General features: G+C 46.9%; 1 protein-coding gene across 3 annotated transcripts in view; it reads right to left on the bottom strand.

The window, feature by feature from the left end:
* The window catches only part of RAPGEF5 (Rap guanine nucleotide exchange factor 5), a 223436-nt gene extending 220765 nt beyond the window's left edge, over positions 1-2671 (bottom strand). For 2 of the 3 annotated variants that reach the window (XR_011651308.1, XM_053927359.2), the window contains exon 1: positions 2424-2671. Coding sequence is in view for 2 of the 3 variants with exons in the window: in XM_053927359.2 (XP_053783334.1) it covers positions 2424-2603 (180 nt within the window). In the remaining variant the exon portion in view is untranslated. The remainder of the gene's footprint in view (positions 1-2423) is intronic. The other variant, XM_053927360.2, reaches the window with a different exon arrangement.
* Between the last annotated feature and the right edge of the window lie 16447 nt (positions 2672-19118).

The following is a 19118-nucleotide window of genomic DNA, read 5'->3' as shown; positions in this document are numbered from 1 at the left end:
ACCAGCGGTAATGGCTCTGGGGCAACTTGTCCATATAATCACTGAGCCGTGACCCGGAGGTGCAGCCCGGGAGATACAAAACACAAGGTCCACAGAAGGATCCAGCCACGAGCCGTGTGCATTAACATCGCTGCCCTAACCAAGGGCCTAACCAGTTGACCCCACTGCTCCCAAGTCACCAACTGGTTTGGTATATTTATGTCTCCAAAATGCTTCTATTATAGACTGAATGTGTCTCCTCAGCATCTGTACATTGAAGAGCTAAACCCCAGTGTGGTGGTATTTTGAGATGGAGCGGGGGAAGGGCGGTATTTAGGGTTAGACTAGTCGTCTGGTGGGGGGGTGCCTCTGTGATGGAATTAGCGGGCTTATAAGAAAAGGGAGAGAGAGAGATTAGCTCCCTCCATGTGCATGACGAATGGCCATGTGAGGACACAGGGAGAAGGCAGCTGTCCGCAAGCCAGGAAGAGCACTCCCACCAGAAACCGAATCAGCTGGCACCTTGATCTTGGACTTCCCAGCATGCAGAACTGTGAGAAATAAACTTCCGTTGCTTAATCCATCCAGTCCACGGTATTTTGTTATGGCAGCCTGAGCAGACTAATACAGGCACATATTTCACCTGCTATTTCTTCTTTTTCTTTCTTTCAAATTCCCACCCCTTTGCTTTGGAAGATTCCAAAATCACAGAAGTGGTTCCAAAGCCAAAGCAGGGAAAGGTAAGTTGTACCATATGGGTTTCCAACACCGGAAAATGGGCAATCTCCCCCAGTAAGGAACTGGCCATGCACCTATGAACCGTGTCTGGGACGTCCCGGAGAGAATCCAGTCTTAGAACTGAAGAAGGGTTAATAAAGTACACATATCTGAAGTAACCACATTCCGAAGAATTAAGAAGATAAGGGTACATTTGTACACTGGCAAGGCACAGGACATCCCCGCGGGGCAGCGAGCAACACCAGGCTGCCTGCAATGAACACTACAGGTCTGTTTACATAGGAACCCACAGCGATTCTCTTCCCTGGCTGCCAGGTCTTCAGGATTCTGTGCCACGAAAAAGTAACTGTCAGGGATAACAGGAACACGCGCTGACCTACTTTCCTCTAGATTCCTGCGAAGTCTACAACTCTGCTTCTTACGTAGATTTAGTTATCACCTCTTTGGGACCTATTTCCTCGCATTCTTTGCAGGCGATCCTGTCTGCCACACGTTAAGGTCACTTGTGGGTAATTCCTAAAATCCCTTGGTCATGAACCGAAACACCAACGTAATCCTCAGAACCTTCTCCTGGGGTAGATCACATACAGCCTGCCCAACGTGGGAAAGAAAATGCCTAAGAATGCAGCCTAGAGAGGCTGAAGACCTGTATCAACTCAGACCCTTCCCTACCCCCAGGAAGCCGCACCAAAACGAGTGTTTCTCCCTAACTCTCAAGATTCCACAAACGTGCAAGTCCCCCAGCGAGGTCCTCTTTTCAAGGCAGACAACAAAGACTTCATTTTTTTAAATTATAGTCACCCCCCAAACCTACCTTGTTGCAGCTTCTCAGTAAAACATGATTAATAATGACACATTCTTTTTTTTTACTGCGTGGAACCCACCAAAAATGCCCTGAAGCCCTGGTGAGCGGGGGAAACCTGAGAAGTCAGCCAGGTGGCCTGAGGCCTTCGGAGGGGCTCCTGAGAGATGCGGGAGACCAGCAGAACATCCGCTCCTCTACAGACAAAACACGTCCGACCTGCCAGGCCGTCAGATGGTCTTGGAACCCAGCGAGGGCACTCCTTCACCAAACACCATATTTAAGCACACCATCAGGAAGTATTACGATTTAAGGGGGGGGGGGGGGGGGCGTCATCGAGTACCAAGGGCTGGAGACTCCGGAACCCAGGAGCTGAAAGCTGGCTCAGTAACTTCCCACTCGGGGGTCTCCCCTCATCGGCGGCGGCGGCCAGAGCCACTCCCGATGCCCAGAGCTTGCAACGGGGCGTCCGAAACGAGCGCACACGTCCCCTGCCTCCTGCACACGCGTGGGTCCCACTCAGGGGCCCTCAAGCGTGCTGTCGGGACGGGGCTGGCCGACTGTTAGGTGCCGGGCACCTGCAGCTTCCCCTCCGGGGACTGGCAAACTGCCTTTCTTCCGGCGATGCCCAACGGTCCGGCGGCCGGAGGCCAGGTGCCCTTGGGTTAAGTCAGGTGCATCTGGGGGTGGGGGGAGGGGAAGCCGTCGCTCCCCGGGTGTGTGGGGTGTGGAAACGCACGACTCCGCCGTCCCCGGACCCTCTTCTGCCTAGTCCCGCAAAAGGGTGCCCCTTCCGCCACCTCCCCAACTTCCAGACGCCGTCCTCGGCGGCCCCCCGGGGTGGGCGCCGGCTCCACGTGCGCGCCGCCCATGCCCACTCGCGCCGGACCGAGCCCGCACTCACCCGGCCCCCCGCGACGCTCCGCTTCCTCCGCAGAGTGAGCCCGCTCCGCAGCAGCGCCGGCAGGTCCTTCAGCCGCGGCCGCAGGGACGCGGGCGGCTGCTCGTGCTCGCGGGCGCTGGGGCTGCGGCGCAGGGCCGGGCTCTCGCACGGCGGCTGCATCTTGACCGAGCCCACGGCCATCCCGACGCCCTGACGGCGGCGCGGGCAGCTCCTCTCCCCGGCGCTCGCTCCGCGCTTCGCCAGGCAGCGAGAGGGCGCGACTGCGGCTCGGGCGCGGGGCGCGCTGCCAGCGCTGCCCAGGGGCGCGCGCCGGGGCCCCTGCCGGGATCAGCCCCGCGCACCGCCCCCTCCCCGCCCAGGTGAGCCGGGCCCCGCCCCGCCCCGCCCCGCCCTCCTTCGCGGCTCACCTCCGCCTGCAGACCCGGCCCCCCTCAGCCTCTCCCGGAACCCGAGGAGGGGGTAGGACACCTGGGGCACCGTCTCATCCGTAGGTGCGGGGTTCCCAGAATCCTTCGGCAAACCCACTTTACTGCCCACCCCCAACTCCAGTTTCCTTTAAGCTGAAAAGTCCCACTTCACTCCCTTTTCCTAATAGCCGGGGTTGACTTGGACTTCGACCAAGTGAACTGGGAATTCTCAGACTCTGCCTCCCCGTGACCCCTCCTTGCTTTTTGCACAGCCTAGCCCCAAATCACAACAGCTGTTTATGGAAACGGTTCTTGCCAAAGAACTTCAAAACAGGCTGTGTTCTGCTACAAATCAGACACCACTGAGACAGAATTGCGCCCCCTCCATCGCCACCATCACGCTGTCCCGTCTTTGGTACACACATCGGAAAAGGACAAGGGGAGAAAACTTGTGTTGGTTATGATAGGTGTTTAGCAAAAAAGGTGCAAGTCTGGTGACCCGAAGGTGAATCTCTGCTAACATGTTGGAACCTGATCTTCTCTGAAAGCCTGATGCACGTGATGAATGTGCTTGGTAAACTGTAAAGGCCAGCACGGGGTGAATCATTGTTCACACCATTGCAGAAGCGAGGATTAGGGGAGCACTGAGAGGAAGGTATTCCAGCAGGGCCTTAAAACCCAGGTGGCTGTGAATCTTCGCGTCCCATACCGTCAGTGAAGGCCAGCTAGGGCTTCCGCTCCTCATCAGGAGGACACCAGGGCCCCCATCTTTGCCTGACTTGTAAGAATTTCATAAGTGTACATTAAAAGAATAAATAAATAAAATGGACAAATAAGGGTTACAGAAGGTCAGGGCCTGGGGGAATATATATGGAAATGTGTCCATGTGAGGAAAAAGGAAGAATGACTTCTGACCTTTGACTGCAAAGAAGTTAGGATTTGGCCCAGGAGAAAAGAAACATATAGAAAAACAGAGGAATTGCTGTGAACTCTTGGTAATTGCCAAGTGAGTGTGGATAATGAGGATGCTGAGCCACAGGAGCGAGACAGGCGAGACAGGCTTCTGGCCTGGGATGGACAAAGAAAAGCAACGAGGCCAGTTTAAACTGTGCCTCAAAGCTGAGTGGGGGAGATCCAACCAGGCAGAAAGGAGAGGGGAGAGTCCTCCACGTAAGGAGGAAAATCATGAGAACAAGGCCAAGGTGGTATCGCACAGAACCCACCGGGCCCTGCCTGTGTCATACTGGTGGGAGGGAGGGACAGAAATACAGTGAGGGAGCAGGAGAAAATACCAGAATGCATGCTGGTGACAGACTGCGGAAGGCCTTAAATCCCGTCACCTTAAGCTGTGTGGAAGGAGCTCCACAATGAACTCCACAGTCCGTTACAGTTTCAACATACCTACCGTGTTTATTTATTCAAGGCTGAATCCCACTTGTGCATACCATATAAGACTTACCGGTTTATATAATGTTGAACTACTTCAGCTCCAGTCAGAAATCAGGCATTGCCGGGAGCCCCGGAATGTCGCCCAGTGCCCCAGACTTCCGCCTGAAAGACCAGCTGAAGGTCCAGCCATCCTGGTCCAACAGAGGCCTTCCAGGACACTTCTGATCGACATTCACTCTGATGGGGGGCGGGGGGCGGTACTCGTGCTGTTTCATTCTTGACGATACCTTTTGAATCACATCATAAACCTACTCTGCCCCAAAACTGCACACACATGTTCTATCTCCTAGTCCAGGTTCTTGGTCTTGACTGCCTTTCACACAGCTTCTCACGGGGAGTTCAGACTTCATCCTATAGATTCTATGGCATTGATCAATAAGGACCTTTGGAAAGCTGGCTCGAATTACAGTAATAAATGAAAATTGCTATTCAGCCACAGTATCGGGCAGACAACAGGGAGTAGCAGGAGTAAATAAACAGAAGAGCCATGACAGTTTTTAGCCAAGTCAACCAATGTCCCACCCCAGGACCTTTGCACTTGCTGTACCCTCTGCCTGGAATACTCTTTCTCTGCACTGCTGCCCAATAGAACTTCTTGCAATGGTGGAAATGGTCTGTATCTGCTTCATAGCCTCTAGCCACACTGAGCACTTAAAATGTGGCTAGTGTGCCTAAAAAACTGACTATTCAATTTAATTTAATTTGAGTTACTGTAACTGTAGATAGCTACATGTGGACAGGCTACTTGATCGGAAAGCAAATTTCTAGAAATCCCTTTCTTCTCAAAACTTTTAACTGAAATACCTCATTTCAGTGAGGCCTTCCATGACCACACGATTTAAAGTTGTAGCCCTGCCCATCCACTGCTTTTTCTGTCCCCTTCCTGGCCCTCTGCCGAGCTTATTGCCATACAATATATTTTATCTATTCTGTGTATGCAAATATGTAATTCTATACATTTCACTTACTCATTTGTCTATCGTCTGCTTCTCCACACTGCAATCTAAGCTGCACAGGGACCAATTTTTTCCCCTTTTGTTCAGTATCTAGAACATATCAGTGGAGTGACTGAATTTCCACATATGAGAACACAGTTTTTCGAAAGGAGCCTAATCTAGATTTTGCAATGTTGAAAGTTTTTAAAAAATGTAAATACTGTCTATGCCAACATCACACAGATCAAACAAAACCACTGTGGTACTTGAGCCCATGTTGTACTTAGGAGAATGACATCATCAAAGCTAAAGTTTATGGAAATACCTATGTAAGAAAACACAAGTTTTATTGGCTATTTGCAGTGAAGGGAAATTGGAGACCAGGAAGATAACTCCGACAATCAACTGGCTACAAAGAGATGAGGGTCTGAATTAGTGGAGTCGGGGGCATTGTGGGGGAGGGGGGCGGGTGTTACATGTTAGACTTTATGAAAGAAAGCTCCCTGGACTTCCGACACGTGTGAGGAGGAATAGAAAAGTACTTCCGGTGATGTTACAAAGACGACCAGCATAGTATTCCTTTCCCCTAGATCTTCTGCAATATGGTCTTGCCACTCCTCCATGAAGAGACAGGGTTTATTTCTCCATACCCTTGAACCTGGGCAAACACTGTGACGACCTTGGCCAATGAAAGACAGCAGAGGTAATGGTGCCAGTTCTATAAGTAGTCCTTCATTGTCCCGGTAGCTTCTACTTCCTGCCCTCTTGGAATGCTCGCTCGTCAGAGGCTCCCACTTGGAACCCACCCTTCTTTCTGGGAGAAGCCCCAGACACCTGGAAAGTGCAGGCAAACGTGCTCTGGCGGCTGGGCTTCCATCCAACAGCCAACACCAATTGCTGGCCGTTTGTAAGCCAAGTTGGGACACCCAGTCCAGCCCAGCCTTCACATAACTCCTGTACTAACCAACATCAGATGACAACCGCAGGTGAGAATTCAAAGCAAGAACTACCAACTAGCAGAGCCCAATCAACTCACCAAACTATGAGCGAGAAAAATAAGTTGTTTTAAGCCACTAAGTTTAGAAGTATTTGTTAGGCAACAATAGAACACATGGTTCAGAAAAGCGTGAAGAAAATCATCCCTTGTGAATAAAAAGGAAGGAAATTTATATTCATATTTGTATTTGGGTGAAGAAACTTGAAGTTTCTTGCAAGTAGCTGGAATTGACTACATGGGGAAAGGAAAATTGGGAAAATTTTCATGTGTAACTTTTTTGGTTTTTAAAAAAAATGTGAATGTGTTACCTATCTTTAAAATTATATTTTAAAAAATGGTTCCAGACTGCCCTGGCTGGGTGGCTCAGTTGTTTGGAGCATCACCCTATACACCAAAAGGCTGCAGGTTCCATTCCTGGTCCAGGCACCTACCTAAGTTGTGGGTTCAATCCCAAGTTGGGGTGTGTATGGGAGGTAACTGATCGTTCTCTGTCATGTCGATGTCTCTCTCTCTCTCATTCTTCCTCCCTCCTTCTCTCTCTAAAATCAATAAATACATTCTCAGGTGAGGATTAAAAGAAATAGTCCAGATGAAGAGGTATCATGGAAGTAGGGGGAGCTGCTTTTGAAATTTTAATTTTACACAGCAGTTAAACTCGCCAAAGTAGAGGGCTCCCAAGCAAACTTCCACCCAGGAAGAGTAGCTGGAGCTCAAGGAAAAGGACTGGAGATACAGACATATCAGTGTCCCAAAACATGACCGTAAAGAGTGAAGCCAGGCCGTGGTGCTCGGGGGTGGGGAAGGAGCAGAGGCGGGTACCCCTTCCTAGGGTGGGCCCTCGGAGAACGTGCGGCAAGTGACTGTCTGTTCTGTTGTATGGACTTTGGAGTAGGGACTCCTACGGATTTTCCTCCTTGAATTTTTGTGGCCTCATATGGTTGCCATGAATCCCAAGGAAAGAATCTATTAGCTGGGATTCCCTCGTGCTTTTCCTGTCCCTGAGTGCCTGCTTGTCTCCTGATAAGTGTACAAAGTGTGCGCCCTGCTAATGAGTCTCCCAACGCCACCGCCATTAGGACCTGGGTGAATCCTCCTTACGGTCCATCCCTTCCCAACATCTCCTGTGTTTAATTTATCCCCCGTTTGAGATGTTTTGCATTGCTTTACTGGCTCTCAAAAATAAGAAACCTAAATACAATTGTGTTTCCCTGTCCAAGCCTGCCAACACTTCAGTATGTAATGATCAAAATGGATTGAGTATGACCTTCCCAAGGACCAAGGCTGAGCAGTGGGAGATCAGAAGGCAGATAGAAACCCAATACTGCCCACACTGCCTCTACTGAGAATGCCAGATATAACTGTGTAGTCGATACTAACCCTATTTTTATGTTTCTTATGGAATGAATATGCAATTGGGAGAAATATAGCAAAGTAATGAAACAGATTTCAAGCTTAAAAATGTTAAGCCTTACTCATTTTATTTTCATTTTCAAGAATCCTAAATAGAACTATCTGCCATCCAACTGTTCATGACAAACCTGTGTGATACTGTGCTATTATTTCTGTGGCACATCACGTACGATGTGTCATGCAAATATTCCCCTTGGGGATGATACATTTTCTTTACACTATTCGCATTGGTGGCTCCAGCCAGACACGGGCTGATAAGGGTGGGTGTCGTTCCTCATAAATTTGTCTTCTCTCCATTACACTCATAATCTTGAAATAAAATCTGTCTGCTCATGCCTTTTTATATGCTATTTACTGTTAATCTCCTAGAAAAAAAAAATTTTAAGTCAGGTGTGCAACTTTAACAGGCCCCAGAGTTTTTAGGACACTTTTGAGAGAGAAAAAACTCTCTATGGTCCAATGTGCAATAAGAGAAGTTGACAGACAGCAAGCAAGAAAGTCAGGCTGATATTGTCCCATCGTCCCTGCTCTGCGCATGGGAATCTCCTCATCCTCACACAGATTAAACAACACCTCCTACTAGAAACCTTCTCTGTTCTCCCCATTGGGTAAACCGAAGGGCTTACCTACAACTACAAATCTTCTTTTACCACCTCACTGATCACAGTCGGTCTTGTATTTGAATTAAATGTTTGCATGTAAGACCTATGCGAGTTTATAAATCCCTTGAAGGCAGAAATGATTTGTCTTTGTATTCTCCTCCAATGCAGAGCCTAGTGCACAGTAGATGCTAAGTTAATAAATGCATGCATGAGTGAATGCTGGATGAGTGAACAAATGAATGAATGAAATTGTAATTAGCAGCTAAACACTGACATCCTTGTTGATGAAAGCAGGAGAGAGGTCTCAGCAGCTGCACAGTCTCGAAGGTCACAGGAAAATACTTTATCCCAAGGATGATGGGAGGCTATAAATGGACTCCAGATGGTGGCATGTTCAGATCAGCAGGGAAGGAAGATGATTTTAGCATCGGCATGTAGAATAATGTAGAATAGGGGGACACTGGAAGCTGGGTAGTCGGCAAAGCAGGTTACAGAATCCCAGGCATGAAATATTAAGATGGTAACCCATAAAATCAGGTAACCCATAAAAACCCAAGAGCAGGGACAATGGGACAATATCAGCCTGGCTTTCTTGCTTGCTGTCTGTCAACTTCTCTTATTGCACATTGGACCATAGAGGTTAACAGGAACTTCTTCTGTGTTTATCTTAAACTCTTTGCATCACTGCATTCTGTGCACAGTTTCTGTGCTAATTAAGTGAGCTGGTGTTTGTAAAGCTGTTTGCAAACGTTAACTTACCGCACCTACAGCCCTGCCTTTCTGTAGGGGCAAAAGAGAAGGGGCAGGAGAAGCGATGCCTTGGAGAAGGGTGTTGAAGATCATGCAACCAGAAGAGAGACCTTGAAGAAAATGTTTCCTCCTGTTTGTGAATGTTAAACACTAACCCAAGCCAAGCACAGAATAAGCCATTTGAAAGTCTGCTTTAGAGGGTTCTGGCAACATTGTATGTGCCCAAATTGGTTTTTGAAGATGTTGGAAAGAAGATGTCGATTTGGAGCTAGAGAACACTTGAAGTAGGGATGTCTCCAAAGTTCTTACACACAAAGAAGGTCTTTAGCTTGGAGAAGATGACAGTGCTTGAGGGGCAACCAGGTCACTGTCTTCAAATAGTTTGAATACGTAGAAGAGGAATGGGACTTATCCTATAGAGTATTAAGACCAAATTGGGAAACCATAGGGAAAAAAAAGTTTCTTCTCAACCTAATAAAGGCTTTTCTATCCATTGAAAGTTCTTTGAACAGAAGGGAGTCCTTACCCTTGCAAAATGGGGGCTGAGACTGGACCTCATGGGGTTTTGTTTCATCACATAAATGATTGAACTCAGCAACCGGTAATGTTTCTTCCAACACAAAGATTCAGTTATTTCACTGGCTGTAGTCCGTACGGAAGTGAGTATAAGGGCAGCAGTTTCCCAAGCATGGTCTGGAGACGGCTGGGCGTCCTCAAGGCCCTTTCAGGGATTCTACAAGGTTAAAACTATTTTCTTACTAATGCTAAAATGTTACTCACCCTTTTTGTTCTTATTGTCCCATGCGTATACAAGGTCTGTATGGAAAAAGTCCAGCCATTGTTAATATAATGAGAATGGTTTGCATGGCATCGGTGTATCCTGGCAGCCAAGGAGAGTGAACTGGGATGTGCATGTGTGAACAATGATGACTTCACTGTACTAGTCAGTGGGGTGGTAGACGCCATTGAGTGAGCATGTGTACTGTGTGGCAGTTGCATTCAAAATGACTGAGCAAGTAAAGCAATGGACCTACAACAAATTTTGTGTTAAGCTTGAACATTTCTCTGTGGAAACTATTCAGATAATTCAGAAGGCCACAGCTGTGGGCAACTAGTGATTGACAGCTTCATCACAATGTGCCAGCTCATGCATCACGTCTCATGCAGATTTTTGGTGAAATATCAAATCACCCATATGACTCAGCCACTCTACAGCCCAGATTAATCACCCTACAACTTCTGGCTTTTCCCAAAACTAAAATCACCTTTTAAAGGGAAGAGATTTCAGACCATCAGTGAGATTCAGGAAAATACAATGGAGCAGCTGATGGAGAATGGGAGAACCGTGTGAGGTCCCAAGGTACCTACCCTGAAGGGGACTGAGGCATCATTGTCCTGTGTACAATGTTCCTCATATCTTGTGTCTTCTTCCACGAATGTCTCTATTTTTCATGTTACATGGCTGGATACCTCCTGGACAGACCCTGTACACTGGTGTTTTCTAGAGACTGCCGACCTGTGATGTTACAACAGATGGAATGCAGGAGCAGATAAGAGAAGCCAGCTGCTTGAATAAAACCAGACATTGAAGAAATTAACAAGAATGTAAGCCATGCATTCTTCTCACTAAATTTTGTTTTGTTTTGGAAAACAAATATATTTTATAAACCATTATTTATATTAACATATAATGGATTTATTATTAAATTAATAAATATTTTTAATCTGTTTTAAATTTTAACATAGTATCCATAGTTATAACCCCCATAAACAAAAGCTCTTTAGGATCTTCATTAACTTTAGAAGGTAAAGAGCGCCTAAGACCAAAAAACTGGAGAGCTACTATTACAGGGCGTAGTCAGAAAGAGATTTCTGATAATAAGAAAGGGAAAGAAAGATAGGAGCAGGCTTAGGAAGCTTGCTTACTTGCCCACTTCCCAGCTGTCTTCCTGGAGCCGATACCACTTTTATCCTGACACAGAACTGGTGATTTCACAAAGGTTAGGAGCTGGGGGGAGCAAGAAGTTAAACAGAAGGACTCATGCTTTGGAATTAGAAGGGCCTGAGTTCAAACCCAGATTTGTCTACTTTGTAAGCTATGTGGCCTTGCACTACTCAGCCACTCTGAGCCCCTGTGTTCTGCTTGTTGGGATTAGACAAGACTTAATGCAACCCAATGAGGTGCCTCTTTACTTGTCTGTGTTAGTCAGTCCCCAGCGAGCTCCAGGGCAGCTGCCTGGGGCTGGGGAACCGACCATGGCCCAGACGTGTGGGGAGAGTTTTCACCAACTTTCCCCACATGGTGACTTCACCATGCAACAGCCAAACCTTATAAAGGTTATACAGGTTATTCCTGAAGGACCTTTCTTACTGCCAACCACCAAAATGCAACTTCATCATCCTTTGGAAACTGAATGAAGTTGTAGCACAGTTGGAACAAACATTGAACCCAAAGTCAAAACACCCAGGTTGGGTCCACAGTTATTGCCAAGCACTCACGTCTGTGAGCCTGATTTTGCATCTATAAAACCGGGATAACAAACTCACTCTTGTCAAGTGGTTACAAAGGCTAACATAAATAATACTTATAAAAATACCTTGCGAACTATAAAAATATATGTTAGCATCATGAATAAATCTTATCTATTCTATGTTTAAAATTGGTCTAACTTAAAAAAATTCCACAGTGAATATTTAATCAAAATTATCTCCGCAAACACAGACAGACACAGGCACACACAAGTACACATTTATTGGATGTCAATGTGAAGTCTGCACATGTTTTTACAGGCACACACATTTTGTGATTATGTTCTGGGTGGTCCCCCCAATTTGCTTGCCTATTCTAAAGGCTTACATCAAGCCCACATAAAAAGAACCACATAATCAATCTTTATTTCTAAGTAAGCCTGCTTACAAGAGGTAACATTAGTAAGAGCAGCAATGAAGAACTTTCTTAGAAAGGTAAAATGTGTCACTCATCTGATTCTCTCCCTGTGCCCCAGTCCCTTGGGAAGGAAGACAGGACTCCAGGAAGAGACCCTTAGGTAGTAATAATTCATAACTGCTAGTGACAGAGCTGCTAATTAAGTCTTTTATCTCCTTTATGTCCATTGCTTTAGAAGTAGAAAAAGGTGATAGTCATCAAGTTTCTAATTATTCCTGGTGAAATGTCAAAACCTTCATTGCCAAGGCTGAGAGAATCTGACTCTGTTCTCCAGTGGATTCAAGACCTGCCAGTTCTAGTCACAGTCTGGTGGGGTATCTGTGCATTTTTCACCCTCGACTCCTCCTTGTCTGTGAACTTCCTGAGGACTGAGGTCACTTCCGAATGTAGCGTAAATGCCTCAGTACTTACAGGGTTGTCTCTGAACGGTGGGCATTACATGGAGCTGTAATTTTATAATCCTAGCTCAAAACTGATATTGTGTCACTTTTCAAATATGTAAATTTGAAACATTCTCTTAGATGCCGTTCACAATGATAACAACAGAATTGCATGTTTGTTTATAAAGGAGACTCAGGGAATCATAGGGCTTAATGTTTGTTATGTTTTAATAGTTTGTAAAGTCTAAAAGTTTCCTCAAGGTATATGGATAAGAGGATTTTTAGATCTCTACTTATGGTGTAGACATTAGAAGAGACAAAATGAAGCAAGAATCACATGAACTCATAGGAGAGACTTGGAAGTATTGTGTATTTCACTCTAATAGCTCACTTCGTGTCATCTTTGAGCATGCTTTCCAATCCAGGAATTGTAAACAAGCACCGGTGTTATATGGTGATCTCTGGGACCAGGCTGGCTGGGTTCAAATCCCCCCACTGCCTTTTTTTAAATCCTCACCCAGGTATGTGTTCATTGATGTTAGAGAAAGAGGAAGGAGGAGGGGAACAGAGAGAGAGAGAAAGGGAAACATTGATATGAGAGAGAGACATGGACCTGTTGCCTCCTGTATGCACCCTGACTAGGGATCCAACCCACAACCTAGATATGAGCCCTGACCAGGGATCGAAAATGCAACCTTTTGGTGCATGAGACAATGCTTCAACTGACTGAGCCACCCAGCCAGGGAACCTCCCACTACCTTTTACCAGTCCTGAGAAGTTAAACAGGCTGTATCTTTGGCTTCGGTTTCCTTGACTGTAAAATGAGCAGAATCACAGGACCCACCTCATTAGATTCCTGTGGGGAATAATGAGATGCTGCATGTTAAAGGACCTAGAATGGGGCTGGCACAGTTGGGAATCCAGGTGAGTTAAAGGTTATCTTTATTATTCGATTTTTCAAGTAGGCAATCTAATAACAGAAACTTGTAAGACCTGCGGCATTTGGGTTAGAGCTTAACCTCCTAAACGTGAGCCGTACAGAGCAAAACAAAGATGGAGGTTAGCTGCCCCTTTGGACTGAGGCGTGAATTATGAGTTTACAAATTCCACTACAATTTCAAGGATTGCTCCCTCTCTTAGTGGACATCCGACTGGCACAAAACAATCTTCCCCTAGCTTCCCCCCCACCACAAGTTACAAATCTGAAAATGAGCCAGGTCCACATGCCACATCGGTGTCTGTGAGGTAGAGGGCTGTTGACAAAGAGATTTTCTGGAGGAATTGGAGGGCGTCTGGGAAGGGTCACACAAATAAAAATCTAACACCTCTGTTTGTGCTCAAATCCTAAAAATACTTGGAAGACATGACAACCCCCCCAGAATCAGATGTGAGAGGTAAGATGCAAGGAGGGGAAAAATGCCAAAAGAAGGCGTCTGCAGAGGCACATTCAGCTTCGGGCCTGCGTTTGTCTTTCCGAGGCAGTGAGCATCCTCCGTGGGGGAACGAGACAGATGGGGCGACAGAATTTTGCGGCTGTGTTTTCTGGAGCACTTACTAGAGAATTTATGACTCCTCATTGCTACTGTTGGATATGTATTTAGAATATTTTTCTGCCATGATAACAGGTAATCCTCATAAAATTTCAATCTCTAACAAGAGGGCAGAGATGTGGCTTTTCTAGCTTCTCTGCCTTTTAGTTTGCATATTAATAACCTTGAATAGCTACTCAGTGTTCTAAATAATTGAAGCTGCCTTGTTTGAAATTTCCTTTATTGTTGTTGCTTAAAAAATGATTAATTCTTTCTTTTCTCTGGACCATTTTGACAACTTCCTGGAAAGGACTTTGTGACTTTAATATCACATATACATAGTTCTGGAATCAAGGTAGAGATGATGCTAATTTCACCTTAAGAAACACATCAACACTTGATGCTCTTTTTCCTTTCTGGTCTAATCATAGATCGTGCCCAGGAATCAAACCATCAATAGTTATAGGACACCCACCCCGTGCTCAGCACCATGCTAGCTACATTTGTGGATGGCAGAGACTGTTCCCTCAAGGGGATCAGAAACTAATTGGGAGAGTTAACGCAATTGCATTTGGAAAAAGAGAAAGCTGTTCCCAGTCACTAATCCCGGCAGTGCTCTGCTGCAGAGATAGAAAGATGAGTGAGAAAGAGCTAATGCTTTCTATGGCGGGGGAGTTCTCACAAGGAACTGTTGGGGGTAAGAGCTTACCTCACCCCCAGAACTTCTTCCAGAACTTCCAGAACTTCACAGGAGGCGGAGACAAGTGAGAGCTGGTGTAGCTAAGGAAGACATCATAGCTAAGGCCCAGTCCGGAAGCTGAGCAGGATTTAGGCAGATGGGTGCTGGGAAGGAGGAAAATCAGGGAAGCCGAAACAACCAGCTTTGCCGGCGCTCGGTGCTGGGGGCTGTCAATCAGGGAATGATTTGGGTGAACAACGCCCTTTGGCATTTGCAAGTATGCAGCCTGTACAACCATACCCTCCACCCCTGGAAATGACCATGACCTGTTCACAGTAAGTGGAAAAAGCAAAACATGTTGAGAAGTGACAACTGGAATATTCTGGGATATGTGGGACAACCTAGATTATGCTTGGATTTATGCTAGATTATGCTAGATTTATCTTGGAAGGGGCTTGGTAAGCCATGGGGAGCTTGGTCTGTTTCTGAGTTGGGGAGGGACATGGTGGAAGTGTGTGTCGGGGACAACTAGGCAAGAACAGAAGGCAGAGTTGCCTAGAACATCCAGAATTAAGATTCGGGAGGCCAGCTTGTAGGTATCACAGCGACACCAGTGGAGGCGATGACAACTGAGGTTACCAAGGAGTCTAAGCAGGAATGAAGAGGAAAGGAAGAGCTGAATGCATGGAAGCAAAACCCAACGAGGTAGCGTGATGGGAGACAGGAGATGAAAGGGCGGGTTCAGGCAAAGGGGATACCTGCTTTCAGTGAGCTGCCCGAGGCGGTTCTGATGCTCAGTGCCCTTGTCAAGAATAATAAGATACTATCAATCTTCAGTCCCATGAACTCACCTTCGCTTCATTAAAACATAACAAAAACAAAAACAAAAAGTATTTTTTAAAATTTAGGAGACAAATTCTGGGAAACCAAACAAGGGACGTTGTGCTTTGCAGACCATCGTTTGCACCAGGGCCGGGGTGCCAGGAGAAATTGTCTTGCAAAACCCGTTTAAACTACAGACAGGATTGAGGCCCCCGTCCTTTTGCAGAATGACCTACTTTAAAGGAAGACCATTTAAATGTGATGGGTGGACTTACAGTGGTTAGTGGATTTACCCAGAGCCTCCTGGAAATCTTCCCTCCATATAATATTTTAGTCAACTCGCAGAGGCTTTTCTTCATAATTAGACGGAAATAATAGAATGCCATGCACTTTTATTATTTCTCTTTTCCTGGGAAATGGGAAGGCAAACATGTTTGGAATGGAGTCAGTCAGCCAGAGCTCTTTAAAACTGTGGTTCTGGCTTTCAACCCTGGGCTGAAGACCCCACAGCACTGACTGCTGGTTAAACACTGTGGTGGACGCGTGAATGTTTCATATAAATCCCTTAAGCTCTGGCTGGTGTGGCTCAGTGGAGTGAGTGCCAGCCTGTGAGCCAGGGGTTCGCTGGTTCGATTTCCGGTCGGGGCGCATGGTTGTGGGGCTTGGTCCCAGTGGAGGGTGCGCAGGGGAGTGGGGGCAGCCACACACTGGTGTTTCTGTCCCTCTTTCTTCCTCCCTTCCCCTCTCTCTAAAAAAAAAAAAAAAAAATTAAAAATTCCATTAAGCCAACAATGCTTCTTAGGATTTACACATTCCTATAAAAGATTCATGAAAAACACAACAAAGAAACAGCTTCTGTGACAAAACTTTTCTAAAAGGGGCAAAGGTAAGTGGTCTTGCTGACAGAACACCCGTAGAGGTTGGATGCCTGGTCAGGTGAGGCTTTGCTAAAGCACCCCTCTAGAGCCTCCCCCCGAGCCCTCCCCATTGCAGAACCACGGGGCTTGGGGGTACATAGTTTGCAGAGGGCTGGGGGAGCCCAGGAGGCTGAGAGTTACTTAATGAGGAGTGTCCTTAGCATTGTTTGGAGTAGCCACTGATAAGACCTACACCTCTGCCTTTCCTCCATCCACCTGTGAGTAAAGGGGCACAGGCTTGGGACAGGGGCCCTTGGCGATGTTTTGCTGCACCCTCAGGGCAGCTTGCATTGTCCCAAGAAGTTTGCCTCTGTCAGTCTCTTGGACTCCTATTCAGAATCACCCCCACACCTCACCCCCAAAAACAAACTAACCTTTATAGCAGTTATCAGAGCAGCCTCATAAGGAAAGATTTGGCTCAGCTGCAAGCCAACCTATTAAAATGATACAATGTTATACCTGACATATAGATGTGATGCAAGAACACAAGCTGAGGAAAGCCTCTATACATCCAAAGGATTGGGGTTTTGTGCTTATGGAAGAAAAAACTGCAGAGTGGTGGATTTGAGGCAAAGGCACCCACACAGAGCAGTACTGTGGAGCACCCCTCCCTGCAAGGCGAGGTTCTGAGAGTTCACCAGAGGACAGACTACTTACCCCAGGAACAACTCGGTGCCAGTGTGGCAGCTCATTAAATTAGAAGCTACGGCACATCTTTAAGTATGGAAGTTTCATGTGCGCACTCAGGGAGCCAGAAGGCAGGTTGTCTTCATCTGGATCCCCCCGAATCACACCCTGAAATACGACCGCTAAAACAAGCAGTGGAACAGTGGAGAATGTCAACTGGGAGAGGAGAGGAGCCAATAAAAGGTGCATTATCAAGAAAGATTAAGGACGATTAATCTCGCTGGAGGACTCTGGAAGCCAACCAAAAGTTGTCGGAGTCATGCCCCATGAGGGTGTGAGGGGAGGGGCACTCACACTCCGACTCCCAGCAGTCTCTGGGCGTCAGTTCTCTGGCCGTTCCTGTCCGAGCTCGGACACAGCAGGTCTCAGACACCAGGTGAGAACCTCCACACACAGAGATGAGATGCTGGCGATTTAAAATCTGGCTGCTGTGCGCCTCTGTCGCACAGGGCTTCCTCAGCTCGTAATCTCCAGGTGTTAGACCAGAAGACAGAGTTTCTAGGCAAACGTGCCCTTCCTCCCAAAGCACATTTTTCTCCCATGGACTTCAGGCAGATAGGTGCCCATTTCCTATATTCTGAGGTTGCGTGACCAAAAGGAGTCAAAAGCCCACAGGAAGAAGCGTGCGTTAGTTTGCTGGGTCTGCCATCACCAAGTGTCACAGGCCACGGGGAGCAGCTGGGGTTGTGTCCCTTGGCTGAGTCTCAGGGGGATTCAGAGGACTCAGAAAGTCCATGACATCTGTGTTTTCATCCTGGCTCCACTATTTCACTGGCTATGCAGTTTGCCTCTCTATACCTCAGTTTCCTCGTCCGTTACGTTGTGATAATAGTGCGCTCAAGTGCACGGCAAACACTCAGTATGTGTGATTTGCTTAGCACAGTGCCTGACTCTTAGGAAGCTCTAACGGAGGTCAGCTCTTACTATTGTTCCTGTTGCTCCAGCGTGTTGTCATCTGTGCATCTGTCCCTGGGTGATTACCTGCGTCGGAGAGCAACGCCAGTGGAGCCAAGGTCTGTTTGGGCACGGGCAGGGTGCTTAGTTTTGCACCATTCCAAAGCAGTTCTGCCATCCTGGCTCTGCCTGGCCACTTCATACATGTCGTTGTTCAATAAAGGTGCGAGGAAAAGAGTACAAAAGGACTTCATTGACAGTGGGGTCATGGCATGTCCTTAGGAGACCAGGTACAAGCATTTCTCTTTAAAAAACCAACCAACAAACAAAAAACCACATCCAACCCCTGTTGCACTAAGGATATATTCCACAACTACATTAAATCCAAACAAAACTATTCTGTCTCAGACATTAGGTTGTAGACCTCAAATGCCCCTCCGTGATAATACTTTAGACAAGACTAAGGACAGGAAAAAGGTGTTACTGTTCTAACTTTTACATTATTGAATTGTGTATATGTTCATAATTATTCCTCAGCTAATAATAACCTGAGTCTGCACTCCCTGAACAGACAGGGGCTGATTTCATGAAGGGAGAGAGAGATAAGGTGTGGGCCACCAGATTAATCTGTGCTTTGTGGTTGCACCGAGCGCATCCTGCCTGGGGTGCTGGGGATAGGTCCCCCTTGAGAAGCTGCACAAAGGCTCCAGACAGGGGCCATGCTCCTGGGTTTCGATTTTGCCCCTGCTGTTAGCTATGTGTCCTGAGCAAGTCACTTAACTCACCTAATCTCAGTTTCCCCATTTAAAGAGGTATTCGGTTCATACCTCTGACATGGGATTGTTGTGAGGATAAAATATATACAAGCACAGCGCCCGTCCTACTGCAAGTGTTCAATGATGTTAGCTATTATATTATTATTAATGAGAGGTCAGTGTATCTCCCCTGTAAACAAAGTGCTCAGTATGTTCACGTAAGTGGAAGGAATTCCGTGTCCCTGTGCTTCTCTCTCGAGCTCACTGTCACCTGTGTGGCTGGGAAGGAGAGGGCACACCGTCTTGCCTCCTGCAGGGAAATGCAGACTTCTGAGGGTGAGGGGGCTGTGCAGGGGGGTTTCCTGAGGGTCCAGCTATAGAAAAAGAGAGAGCAGAGTTTCGGAGTTGAGAAAATGACAGCAATGGCTGACCTGGGTGGGGAGAGGAGGAGGACGGAGGACACTGGGCAGTTATAAGTTAGTGTCCCTTTCATGCCGACAACACACAAAAAACGTAAAAGTCGTTGTTATGGAGC

Source organism: Desmodus rotundus, chromosome 6, assembly GCF_022682495.2.
Source record: "Desmodus rotundus isolate HL8 chromosome 6, HLdesRot8A.1, whole genome shotgun sequence".
Classification (NCBI taxonomy): domain Eukaryota; kingdom Metazoa; phylum Chordata; class Mammalia; order Chiroptera; family Phyllostomidae; genus Desmodus; species Desmodus rotundus.
This window is presented reverse-complemented; position numbering and strand designations above follow the sequence as displayed.